At 40.0% G+C, this 14,097-nt stretch overlaps 1 protein-coding gene across 3 annotated transcripts in view; it reads left to right on the top strand.

The window, feature by feature from the left end:
- ST3GAL5 (ST3 beta-galactoside alpha-2,3-sialyltransferase 5) overlaps positions 1-14,097 on the top strand; it is a 442,038-nt gene that overhangs the window by 278,984 nt on the left and 148,957 nt on the right. For all 3 annotated transcript variants that reach the window (XM_078678657.1, XM_078678658.1, XM_078678656.1), the window contains one exon: positions 13,506-13,611. In XM_078678657.1, the coding sequence (XP_078534783.1) occupies positions 13,506-13,611 (106 nt within the window). The remainder of the gene's footprint in view (positions 1-13,505; positions 13,612-14,097) is intronic.

The raw sequence follows: 14,097 nt of genomic DNA, 5'->3' as shown, positions 1-14,097 counted from the left end.
ACAAGGTTTACTTGAAGTTCGTTTTTATTATTAATCCATTTGTGTCAAAAAGTAAGGCAAAAACCAACGCGTTTCGACAGCCTCCGCTGTCTTGGTCACGGTTACCAAGACAGCGGAGGCTGTCGAAACGCGTTGGTGCTGATAGGTCTGCCACTTTGTCACAAGGATGTTTTCATCAGTGATGTCATGAGTGATGTCACTGACCATGTCATGAGTGATGTAATATGTGACGTCATCAGCAGTGCATTGCACGCGCAAGTTATAGTGAGTCCAACTAACTATAACGTGGGAATTTCAATGGTTTTATGCGAGTAAAATTTCCACCTAACTATAACTGGTGTGAAACCTATGGTTTTTTCAGTGAATTTAATAGGATTTTTAAATGCTAATTCCTAACTATAACTGGTGTGAAACCTATGTTTTTTTCAGTGTGTGTGTGTATATATGTATGTGTATATATGTATGTATATATATATATATATATATATATATATATATATATATATATATATATATATATATATATATATATATATATATATATATATAATTTCTATGGCAAAATGAAACCCCTCATTTTGTTCCTTTTCAAATTAAATGTATTAAGTGTTACCACTTTATTCCAATCAAGATGACTTCAGGTGTGCCATACTTTTGTCATAAGTAAGACTGTTAGCGTTCTAGTTGTTCTTTAGAACACTGGGACATTCTGTCATAGGGCTATAGTTGGGCTACATCTGGCTGATATTTGGGCTACATTTGGGCTCTTTTGTCTCTGGTGGCCATCTTGGGAGACTGCATATCAGAATTTTTTTAATGAAATATCTATAGTTGGGCTACATCTGGCTGATATTTGGGCTACATTTGTTTTTTTTGGTCTCTGGTGGCCATCTTTGGGCTACATTTGGGCTCTAACATATATATAGCCCAATGTACAGGAATTTATATAGCGCAAATCGCCAAGCGGTCTCTAAGCGCTTGCTTAGGGAACCCGTCCTGGTATTCCCCTGTGAGATAACCCCGGCAGGGTATCTGCAAGGTGAAAGCCAGGCATCCCACCGCGAGGGGCCGTTGTGGAGATTAAGCAAGCTATTGCCCAGAGTCGCAGAGTGTGAACCTGTGAATCGAGTAGGCACCGGAGCGAGAATTGTCGAGTCCATGGACATTTTAGGACTCAAGACCCCGCCGAGCCGGGAATTGAACCCTGGTCCCGGGCTGACCTCTGCTTCCAGGTCTGCCTCCTCTAACCAGTGAGCCACACTTCTCCACCATGTAGCCCAATATATATTTTTTCAAAGTTAATTTTCGTAAAAACCACTGGAGCATATATCTTGAGACATAGCAAAGGCACATCGGTTACCAGTCCCTACAATTTTGCCAAGTTTGGTGGAAATCCATTCAGCTAAAAGGGCTAAAAGTGAGTCCAACCGCCCTATGGAAATTAACATGGGGAAAACACGTTTTGGGACCCCCCTTTTATCTCGGCCCCCGCTTTACGGATCCCCCCGAAACTTTCAGGGAAGGAGCGGAGCGCAGCGAGGCAAAGTTAAGGAAAATTACAGGCAGATCCCTCATTCGGCGCCAAAGTTATTCCCAATAGAATGTTGCGGATTTCCTATGGAAAACGATCCTAACTATAACTACCTACTGGCGACCGCCAGTAGGTAATATATATATATATATATATATTAAAAACATAGAATAATGTAACTATCAGTAATATTTACATTTCTTAAGCAGAACTAATGAATATATATAATAATTGTTTTCAAACATAAATCCTATGCGTGTATACAAAGCAATACACATATATAGGTACATATTTATAGTAGAAATAAATGCTTATGTACAGAGAGATATGCTGTATCATTCTTTGTTTGCGTATGGTGGTTATGTGGGGAAGAGCCAATTCTTGACTAGTTTTCTGAAGATAAGGTGGTTATCTGTCGATCTTATGTTGGGGGTAAAGATTTCCTTAGTTTGACTGCTTGAACGGAGAATGATGTGCTCCCCATTGTTTTTTTGGTTTTATCTTGGGATTTTGAGGCGAGGTGCCACTCTAGAGCGAAGGATCCTTTGTTGAATGTCTTTGGTGATTTTATTTCTGATGTAGAGGTCCCGTTCCATGTATCGCTTTGTGGGGGATACAAGCAGCTTGAACGTCGGTCTTCTGGCAACCGGTAACCAATGCAGGGCTTTCAAGGCAAGAGAGATGGCCTTGCGGGATTATATGTAAGAGTAGTCTGGCAGCTGAATTCTGAATCCATTGTAGTCTTTTCATGGTTGTTAAAGGTGATCCGTGGTAGGGGCTATTGACGTAATCGAGCTTGGACAAATCAAGGGCGATGGTAGCCTGGACCTTGGGTGGAAATCCCAAATGGGGGAAGATTTGTCGCAGAGTTTTTATAATAACGAAGCTTAATCTTGCTAGTTTGTCCACTTGGGCATTCATCGATAGCTTGGAGTCCATGGTCATTCCGAGGTTTCTTACTTCCTTCCTTCGATATTTTAGACTGTGTTCCCAGATCATAAGGCCATGTAGCGAGTGGGTCATGTTTCCAATCGCTACACATGAGTATTTTAGTTTTGGAAGCATTCAATTTGAAATGGCTCTACGTCATCCATTGATCCACGGCTCTGAGACAACTGAAAATTGGTGAGTTTCCAATGTTTTTGGGGCATTGCAGTTGAAGGAGTATTTGCGTGTCATCTGCATAGTTAAGCAAAAACCATACGGGAGCTTGAGGAGGAGATCCAAGTACTAAAGGGAGATTTAGAACTAAGAATGGAACAAAATACCTGGCAGATTAATTTGGAGGGATTGAATCAAAAATTGGAGAAATACAGCAAAGAGTTACAGGAGGGCAAATTGCGAAAATACAAACAAGACACGATAGACTATAAACTCAGTGAAGTTTATACTTGGGCAGACATTTACGCACGCAGGAGATTTGACCACCACTCATTCTTCTGAGGAGAGCTTGGTGACTGACAAAGATACATCTACCACCAGAACACCAGTTCAACCGGGAACATCAGGCGTACAAACTGGCACAGTTGAGCCAGTAGAACAGGTACGAGCCGCCCCCACGGTGGCTTTTTTTGTCCCAGGCCCGGACGAAGGGTTACCTCCAATCACGAAAGGGCACGCAGGAGGACAAGTCCAACAATGCGAGGAAAAAACAGGCAGATCACTTCGTAGCGGGAAGAATGTGGCCTAATAATCATATCTCATCTAAAGAACTTACTAGACAACAAACTAAAGTACTTAACAAAGGATTATCATTTGTTCCGACCAGCACTCCCAACAACATGGAGCTGGAAGTACAAATATACAGATTCATGAGATCATTACGTCTACAGCATTTTTTCACCAATGTGGTTAACATCGAACAGAGCAATCAGGCTCAGGCATTAGTCAAGTTTAAACCGAAAAGCACATTCCAGGCACTAGTATCTCACAAAATGTTGGATACATTCGAAATCATGGTTAAAAAAGATATTAAGGCTTTAGACTTGAAAAAGGTGAAACAATACAACCTAACTAAACATGACAGAATAACTCTACAATCAATAGCCAACAATGCGGAGATAACATTAATGCCAGCAGACAAGGGAGGAGCAATTGTCCTTATGGATACTTCCTATTACAATCAGAATGTCACTATACACGTCTCGGAAACAGATACATATCTACCATTAGATAATGATCCAACTACAGAGCTCCAAGGCATATTGGGACAGCTATTACAAAATGCAGTGGACCACGGATGGATTGATGACACCACAAGACAGTGCCTTACTACATCCAATCCGCGCAGGCCGCGGTTATACATGATTCCTAAGATTCATAAAAGCCTGACCGACCCCGCCTTCAGACCTATCGGCTTGGGATGTGGGTCCATTTTTGATCCCATTGGCAGATTTTTAGATCATTACCTACAGAAGTTTGCCCAACAATGGACTTCATACATTAAAGATACCACGGATTTTCTATTGAAACTGGAGAACACACAAGAGGAAATGCAAGAATCTTGGTTGATGTGCACGGTAGATGTAGTAGCACTTTACACCTCCATACCGCATGCTGCAGGACTGGAAGCTGCCGAATGGGCATTATTACAAATGGGAGGTCTTGATACAGATAAAGTACTATTACTACAACTGTTGAAATTTTGCCTACAGAACAGTTATTTCAAGTGGGATGAGAACTACTATGCCCAGCTCCCCGGAACGTCCATGGGCTTTTCGGGGGCACCGGCGTATGCAAACATCTTTATGGCTCAATTTGAACAACAGTATCTGATTAGCAACACCACATGTTGGTCAAAAATAAGGCTGTATAGTCGCTCATAGATGACATCTTTCTTATTTGGACGGACAACAGTGACACACTAAAGACAATGCTTCATCAACTTAATACATTTGATCCAAGAATCCAATTTACTCACAAGATCAACAAGACAATAGAATACTTGGATGTTAATATCACTAAGACAACGGACGGGACAGGATTGCATACCCAAATACACACCAAGAGTACAGATCGAAATAATGCACTTGAATTCTCCAGTTTTCACCTGAGTTTAATAAAGAATCTTCCTTACTCTCAATTTATAAGGATTAAAAGGATCTGTTCTGACCCACAAATTTGTCTCGCAAAAACTGAGGAATATCAGGAAAAGTACAGACAAAGGGGATATTCCAACGACATTATACAGGAATGTGCTATTAGAGCATCAAGGATAGATCGCCAAGATCTGTTTGCGCAGAAATATCCCAAAATAAAAAAATAAATAGTCTTTGTCTCCAGATACACCACGGCATCATTAGCAATTAAAAAGATAATTAACACTCGATGGGAACTACTGGCCAATGAATCCGAATTTAATGGCATTTACAAAGACCCACCAATTCATGCTTACACTAGAAGCAGAAATCTCCGTGAGATCTTAACAATTACGAAACCAGATCTGGACAAACAATGTAAAGGAACATCAAAATGCCATAATTGCACTCATTGCAATAGTGTAATTCTTGGAAATAAACGGAGGCATCCCACTACAGGCAGTGACATATCTTTGCGGCACACAACGAATTGCAATTCACAGAACGTAATTTACTGCATCAAGTTCCCATGTGGCAAAGTATATGTTGGGAAAACCGAGCATAAAATCAAAAGACGATTAACTGAGCATAAGAGTCGCATTCGAACAAAAAATACTACTTCGGCATTAGCAGCACACTGGACAGCGGAGAATCATTTAATTTCACACATCAGATTTCAAGTCATCGAGCAAGTACAATTGAAACAAGGAGTAGATAACCACAAGAAATTACTCCAGCGAGAAGTATACTGGATAAAAACACTGGACACCATTATCCCTAAAGGATTAAATGATAGGTTGGATATGTCCTGTTTTATTTAACAAATTAGTACATTAATTCCATGTACTCCACACACTCTAATGCATATGATATTTAGCTCTACCACTCATCTGCAGACAGGACCACCATTAATGCATAAATCCCAGACAACCGTTTGATTAAGAAACATTGATATCAGAACGAGAGGCACACTGGGCAACACATCATGTTTAGTTTTATTAGTGTGCCAGTTTCATCATGTTTTATGTGAATTAAGCAAATGAAACATTGTTGTAAACCATCGGGTGAAGACATGTGTTTTCATCGATGTGTTTATTTCTAAACCATTCTTCATTTTTTTCATTCCAAGTATATCATTTTTTTTATTCCAAGTATATCATTCTTTTCATTCCAAGTATAGTATTTATATTTGTTTATAGCACACAGAACATTGGTCCCTTGTTAAGAGACTACATATATGGCTACAGGTATTCGTTATACATACATATACTCTTCAGTTTTTCATAGTACACATTATTCCTTCACAGTGAGTATATTCATATCCATGTAATTGACATAAGATCAGTTGTTTAGCAGTCCGCAACAAATTTCTTTAGGAAACTGCCTTAGTTATTGCTTCTTATGGCCGATGCGGTCGACCAATTTCGAGTGTATATGTCCTTCATCTTTTTTAAACATTGGGGATGAACATGGATGTAGTTCGTCTTTTTTTTAACCCACTTTATTGGATATCTGCGATTGTGAACAGCTTGTCGCATTCAGGTTGACCTTACCTTATAACAGTTTCACACAAAGGTTTTTTTCCTTTAGTGTACTCGATGCGAGATCCGTTTTAAGATGGCGGCTGCCGGCAGTGAGGAGAACCACTGTTCTCTCCCACTGCAGTCCGTTGTCTATATCCGTGGTCAATGATATGGATCCGTGTAACCACCGCGGTACACATCGAACAAACTTGGTGCAGCGAGACATTTATCGGAGCGTTTTTTTAAGGTACGAGCAGTTTCCTCTTTGTTACTGGACGTTTATTTCTCACTCTTAAAATATACGTTTCTTGGAGAAGGATCCACTAAGGTTTCTTTCATTTTATTTTTTCGTAGCATTTCAAAACGAATGAGAGCTTAAGGTAAGTGGCAATGTAACTCGTTGTCCACTCCACACTCGTGAGACATAGGAGTGTTGCAACAGAGATAGCGTGTTAATACAGGTTGTCCTTTTTGATTTTCAGATCAAGGTGAATTGGTTCACATTGCCTGAGGTGAGCGGCTAGGTGATAAAGATCACGGTGTTCTTTGTGTCTTAGTTGTGGTTTTGATACTTAGCAGTGGTGAGACGTTGCATTCTTCACACGCTGGCATACTTTGTTTATTTCAGTCAGAGACTCAGGCATACTGGTTGCTGAAGTCTGATTCATTGAATAGAAGGTAGGGCAATTAACACATACACCATAAGCACATTGGGTTTTGCATGATAACATACTTCACATGGACATTGGGATGAATATATGCTGATGCTTTATATATATATATATATATATATATATATATATATATATATATATATATATATATATAATTTTTGAGCCTACCGTGGTCTGAGTTAATTACTCACATAATGCTTTATTTTCAGACTAGCCCCTGAAGAAGGAACTTCTGACAGTTCCGAAATGCATTGGGCACCGCCATTTGAACAAGCAATGGATTTGTAAAGATTACAGCATATCATTTTTGTTGAAATATGTGTACAAATATTGTATATAGAAGGAACGTAGTTATGCACTGTGTGTGCAAAAATATGATATGTATGATGATGGTTGTCGTTTGATGAAGTTATGAACAAAGTAAAAAATTGTGTGACATAACACAAATAAATACCAAGATAAACTGTTAAGAGATTTGTTGGTTTAAACACAGGTGTTAGTACACCAAGGGTAGTGTGCACAACTAAGTCAGGCCACGTTGCTTGTAATACAGTGGATCCATTAACCGCTAGAGTTGACAGCTCTAGTTAGTTGTTGCACCACATAATATATAATTTTGGGTTTTAAAGTACAAAGCACAGGTGTGCACCCCCACACATAATAATTTTATCTGCATAGTTAAAGCACATGAGGTGTAATTGATTGATCAGTGATGAAGATTAATGACTTCATGTAGATGTTGAAAAGCGTGAACGAGATAATAGACCCTTGAGGAGGTACCCCAGCCTTTGTGAAGTACGGTTTGAATGAGAAAGGTGGGGTATGGATGACATTAGTTCTGTTGCGAAGATAGGATGCGCTCCATTCTATGGGGACAATGAAAGTTAAAACACACTTTTAAAGATCCCCCAAGTTTTAAGATGTAAATTCACGCAAATGTTATATTAGCCTCTGTGCGGGCTATGTAGAGTCTTTGTAGCAGTGCCATGGTCAACCGTGTCAAAGGTAGCAGAGTGGCCCAAGAGAAGTAGCGGGTCATTCCAGATGGCAAGGAGGGCAGATTCTGTGCCTCTTCCTAAACGGAATCCCATTTGGAAGTCTGAGAGTGTGGCATTCTCTTCAATGAATTGTGACATATGGGAGGAAGCTGCTCTTTCTATCAGTTTGCCCAGAAAAGGTCCATTTCAAATCGGTCCTTAGTTGTCAGGGTTTAGCAGGTCCAAGTTTGTTTTCTTCAGTAATGGGTGTATAGATGACTGAGTTCTTCTGGAAATATTCCTGTATTTAAGTTGATGATTCTCCTTACTGGAGTGGCAGCAGAGGTTGTTAGAAGAATTGTCTTGAAGGTTTGCGCTGGACACCGGCCAGAAGGGCTGCCGGCAGGCCTGCTTGTGTTGACCAGTCCCATGAATTCATTGTGTCAAATGTGTTGGAAGGAACGGAGAGGCTGGGTTAGAGTATTCTTGGATTGTAGCTTTGTAAACGGGTTAGTGCTCATGCTTTGTCTCTGTTTTAAATATGAGTCCAATGTGTCTGCTTTGTCCGTGTAATTATTTGCCAGTTTGTCTGTGAACTCTTGAGTAACGGGATGAGCTGCTTCTAGACAACTTGGTATACGAAATTTATTGAGAATTTTATAGAATTCTTTATTTGCACATTTAGCATTTTGAATTCTGTCGGAATAGTATTTTTTGTTCGTTTTTTTGATAGCTGACTTTTACAATCTGTTAATTTTCTACAGGCAAAGTTTGTCTTGGTTGCCGTTTGTTTTGAGCCTGGCACGTTGCAGCTTTCAAATTTGTTTTATTTCTTTTATCTCTGTATTTCTCCGAGGTGCTTGCTTTCTTTTCTTCTGTTGTGTGGTGTTTAGTTTCAGGCTATCAGAAGCTTCCTGTAGCCAGTAATATAATTTTTGAACAGAATTTATTATTTCTAGACCTGTACTGGATGTTAATTGTGTTTCTAAGTGTTCCAAATTGAGTTTATTCCACGGCCGATAGATAGATGTACGTAAGGTGGTTTTAGCTGTGTCGCTTAGTGTTGTTTTATGTTGGAAGGCAAGCAAATGGTGGTCTGAGTTTGAAAGGTAACTTGTTCTTTATTAGCAAAAATGACATCTGGGATGTGTCCAGCGATGAGTGTTGGTCTGTGGACGGTCTGATGCTGATTCAGTGCTACTTGGCCAAGGATTGTTGTTTTCGGAAGGGGCATATTTGGTTTGTCAGTCCAAATGTTGAGGTCACCCAGAATGCATAGGTTGGATTGTAGTGGAATTAGGTTTGAAACTGTGTCTAGAAGTGCGTCTGGGAATGTTGCCTAGGTAGGTAGAGGTCTGTAAAGAAGCAGGAAGTTACAGAAGGAAGACGGTGTAGGATTGCATCTGGTGAAAAGGACCTCACAATCTTTTATGGAGATGTCGTCAACTTTAGTGATATGTAATGTATGCCTGATACAACAGCTAGGCAATCTCCTTTTTTGCATATATGATTTTTAGTGATTGATTGATAGCCTAGAGGAACAGCTTCATGCAGGACTGGAGCCATATCATCTCCCAACCATGATTCAGTTATGATTAGTGTGTCTGGTTTTGCGTCAGTGAGAAGGTCGTGAATGTGATGTTTGTTCTTAGATAGTGATCGAGCATGTATTAGTAGACCGTTTAGAGAATGTGCTTTGGAGATAATGTGACTTAATTTTGTAGAGGAGTTGGCAGTATTTGGTCGGCTTGTAGCTGGTGTGTCCTTAGTGTTGGTATTCGGTAAATGGAGTAGTGAAAGGAGATTTGTTTTATGAGATGGATTTGTTAGTATAGTATTGTTTGTGAGTAAAAGTTTAAGGTGAAGGGGTGGTGATGTATTTGTGATTAGAGTGTATGTTTTGTGTAAGAGGGGGTGAAGTAGAGCTGTGTGTGTCTTAGACTTGTTTGGTAATAAGTGTAGTGGAGTGTAAGTGTTGTGTGGAGGGTGTTGGTGTTGTCAGATTGTAGGTTAAAATGCTAGACAACACATGGAATGTGCCTATCACAGAGTTCATTGTGTAATGCACACTTTACAGATTCAAATCATTGAGGGTTTATGACGAAATGCAAATCATAGATTCAAACCCAGTCAGAAAACAAAGGGTAAATATACCTAATGCAGAGATTGGTGAATGTCCAGGCTAGCGATTCTAAGCTCAGTGGGTTAGTGCAGTGACTGCAAGGCAGTGTTGGTAACATACTGGTCCCAGTTTGAAAAGCGCTTGGTAAGTGAATTAATGCACCTCCCACAATAGTTTGTGTGTAGCCCATTTTTTATGTGTCCCAATCATAATGGTTTGGTTCCCACAGTAATGCACTGACTGTGAGCTCCACATCAGCAGAGTACTGCACTTCAAAATCAGTGTTGAAACACTCCTAAATTGCACCAGTCACACTGAATACAGCCACAGCGCACCCAAGACGACTTCTCTCTTGAGTATTCAATTAATTTTAATTGTTTGATTTAAAATCAGAAAATATATACTTTCAAAAACAAAACCGGTCCATATTAGAAATGTACATTTAAACATAAAAGCGTGTTATTCATTATTTGGATTTGGGATTCCATGTTTAAAAAGTAAGCAAGACATCATATATCTCTGATAAAATTCTAATTACAAACTCTAACTTCCCTTTTACGGGAAGCTGAAAAAGTGCAAAAATTATTGTACAATTTCGCTTTTATACATGTCCCATTTATACCCTAATTATGTGAGTTTCACTGCAGGGTTGCTGACATCTCATCACCGGAGTCCAATTTCCTTTTTGCCATTAATATAAATTTGACAAAAGCCAAGTTCAAAACTATATCTGTTGATTTAAGACCTTTTATAAGTGCTTGTCTACAAGACCGAATTCCACGAGTGTTAAAGTATCTCTTGAGTATCGCTCTTCTTTCTTCCTCCAACTCTGGGCATATACAGAGTAAATGGATAATATTTTCGTCTCCTTTTTTGCATAACCGACATGACATCGATTCTGTTGTACGCAGCCATGGCATTGTGTGAAAAGGCCAAATCGTGCATTAAAAAATATTTTTTAGTTTTGTTTCTAAAATGGTTTATAGCTCAGCCATTTTATACTCGTTCATAATTATCCATGCATGCAATCTTTTTGCAAGGGATTCTTTGTCTTTCTGCATCGATAGTTGTTTAGGTATTTTATTAATGTTCTTTTTAAAAGATTCAGATGTTATAGGTTTATCCCAAACAGCGCATGCTGGGTACTGGCCTAATACAGCTTGTAAGTACCTCCAAAATTGTGTTTTGATTTGTTTGTATTTCTTGCCATAACAGTTGGCACAAAGGTTCGTGGTGTCTGTTTTTATTCTTTTCCACACCTTTATAAATTGGCATTTCATAGCAATAAGCTGGTTAGGTAGCCCAAATTCTAACCTAATTTGGGCGGGCGATGCGTTATTTGGAAGCTGGAAAAGTAACTTGGAGGGTTTTAGTGAGAGCATTGTTTACAGTTAGAGTCCTTTCCGCACAGCGCTTCACTACCATATGTTATGCTTGGCAGTCATTTTGCTTGTACTACTTTTAAAAGTCGGAGATTACTAGGTCCCCCAAGAAACGTCTGCAAGGATCGAAATCAGTCAATAAGAAATTACGTCTCCTTTGCAGGTCTATCTTATGTGTTTGAAATGATCCCTTATTGAAAAGTACTCCCAGGTACCTAATTTTGAAGATACCATATATGTTTGTACTTTGTCAATATCTTCTTGTTAACTTCCATTACTTTGGTCTTGGTGTAGTTTATTATCATGCCATTTGCAAAGGAATATTTTGATATACTGTTTATCGGGCTTTGTAACCCTATCTTTGTTTGGCTTAATAGAATGACGTAATCTGCATATAATTCATTTGATATGTGCCTTCCTGCTGATTTGGGAGGGTAAGCATTAACATCGGCCATGGCTAGTGTTAGATCTGATAAAAACAAGTTAAATAGGCATGGAGCAAGAACGCACCCTTGTTTTGGGCCCCAGGAGGTTCCAATTTTTCTTGATAGGAATGAGCCATCACCTATTCGGACTCTAACCCAGGCGTTGGAGTATAATAATTGAATTGCTTGTTTCTTCAACTTTTCCCAGAGTGTTTGCGGGTGCACACAATCGAAGGTGGATTTAAAGTCCACAAAACAAAGAAATAATGGTTGGTTCCTTGCTATGCATTTGTCTATTACTGTTGAAAGTACTAGTATGTTTGTAGCTGTTCCCAGCCCTTGCATAAAACCTGATTGGTTTGGTGGATTTCTCTGCTTGCCCATTTAGATAGTTCTGCCAGTAGGACTCCTGCGAACAGTTTGGCATCTGTGTCTTGTAATGCGATCAGTCCATAAGTGCAGAGTCGCCACTTTTGTATATTGGTGATCTTAATGAACATCTCCATGATTACGGTATTGATGACGATTGAACTGCTTTCTTAAATAATCTTGTGAAATATTCTGGCCAAAGAATGGGATTATCTTTGTATAAAGCAAATGGAATCTTGTTTGGGCCCGGGCTCCGTTTTTTTTTTGTTTTTTTTCGTAATTAGTTTGCACACTTGATCTTCAAATATATTTAATTCGCTTTTAGGATTCCTTTTTTCTTTTGAAAATATTGAGTATATTTTACTTCAGCGTTGTTGCAAAGTGTTCTTCTTTTGTTGTAGCTTAAATAAAATGCGGCGACTATTAATGCACCAGCACATCTGATGTATTTAAAAAATCAGTAGGGCAAGTTCATTTTGGACGAATAGGTACATGCTGCTGCAGAGGCGCAGCTAGAGTCAAATTTCAGTGGGGGGGCTGAGGCTGAGAAAAAATTGCGGGGGGTGGGCTAATTCTTCCAGCAATTGGCAGAGTGGAGATTCAGGGGCTCTAAGAAGTAGTGAAAAACAACTAACCCTCAATAACAAGCAGATGGTCTTTTAACCACTTGGGCGCGGCCGCGATTCTGCGCCTGTGCGGCACTTTTAAACAGTGGGCGGGTTCATGAAGGCCCCAGCCTTCATCAGCACACGCCCACCCTGATGCATGATGGCCGGGGGCCGTCATCAGCATGGAAGGGGTTAAAGAACTGGAAAGTACTCTGGTGCGGCGGTGTGCGCGCCCCGGAAGCTGTCTCAGCCCCGGCTGCCACACACGATAGGGAGGTGAGGGGAGGGGGGCGCGGCGCTGAAGCCCTTTGAGCCCAATGGGCGTTGCCTGCCTGTGCTGCTGTCACTTAACGCAGTCATCTGCACTGGTGAGTAACCAGCGTGGTTAGGTGGGTAGAAGCATAGAAATGGAAGAAGACCAATAGCACTGCTTACTTTGTGTCAGTGTTACTCGATCAAGACCCCTACATCAGGCATGTTTGCCTTAATTGAAAGCGGAGGGCATACCTTCCTTCAATATCCTGCATGAAACGAAAGGACACGTTTATAATATCAATACAGTACCGTTAAACCTGAATAGGCTTTCATATTTGCTGCTGCAGCCACTATTTCTTTGATGTATTTTTTTATGAGTACATTTGTATTGCGGCCAATTTAGGGTACTTTTAAACATAGAAAACCGCTTGGGTATCCAGAGTGCGATAAGTGGGTTAGAGCGGCAACAGGAATGAACTTAATTTAAAGTCCATATATAAGCTCATGTTAATCTTGCAATTTTTATGACAATAATAATAATGAATCTTTTTGGTCTTTGCAGGTTTGCTGGTGTGCTTCTTTTGTCTCTGTGTATTATTTATTTAATCAGACTATCCCTGCCGTCTAGAAAATGCGAGATGAAACAAGTGGATCCTTTGCGAGTAAAGGTAGGATTCGTTTTCAAAGCTGCGCTTTACTTTGCTGCTCATGTAATCACCCAGTTCTTCCTTTGTGATTTTTGCTTGTTCACTACCGCATTTACCTCAAGCAGCATGCTAGGTTGCTCTTCAAAAGATGACTGTAACAAACACCTCAAGCAGCATGACACAAGCATCTCAAGCAACAAGCTGGATTACTCCTTATTACACCGCTTAAACAGAAATCTTAAGCAGCGTGCTGGATTACTCCCTCATAGCATGGTTTACACAAGCATCTTAAGCAGCATGCTGGCTTACTCCTTCATAGCGTGGTTTACACAAGCATCTCAAGCAGCGTGCTGGATTACTCCCTCATAGCATGGTTTACACAAGCATCTTAAGCAGCATGCTGGCTTACTCCTTCATAGCGTGGTTTACACAAGCATCTCAAGCAGCGTGCTGGATTACTCCTTCATAGCATGGTTTACACAAGCATCTCAAGCAGCGTGCTGGATT

Source organism: Lissotriton helveticus, chromosome 2_2 (genome assembly GCF_964261635.1).
Source record: "Lissotriton helveticus chromosome 2_2, aLisHel1.1, whole genome shotgun sequence".
NCBI classification, from domain to species: Eukaryota; Metazoa; Chordata; class Amphibia; order Caudata; family Salamandridae; genus Lissotriton; species Lissotriton helveticus.
Note: the sequence above shows the minus strand (reverse complement) of the source record. Positions and strands in the feature narration are given on the sequence as shown.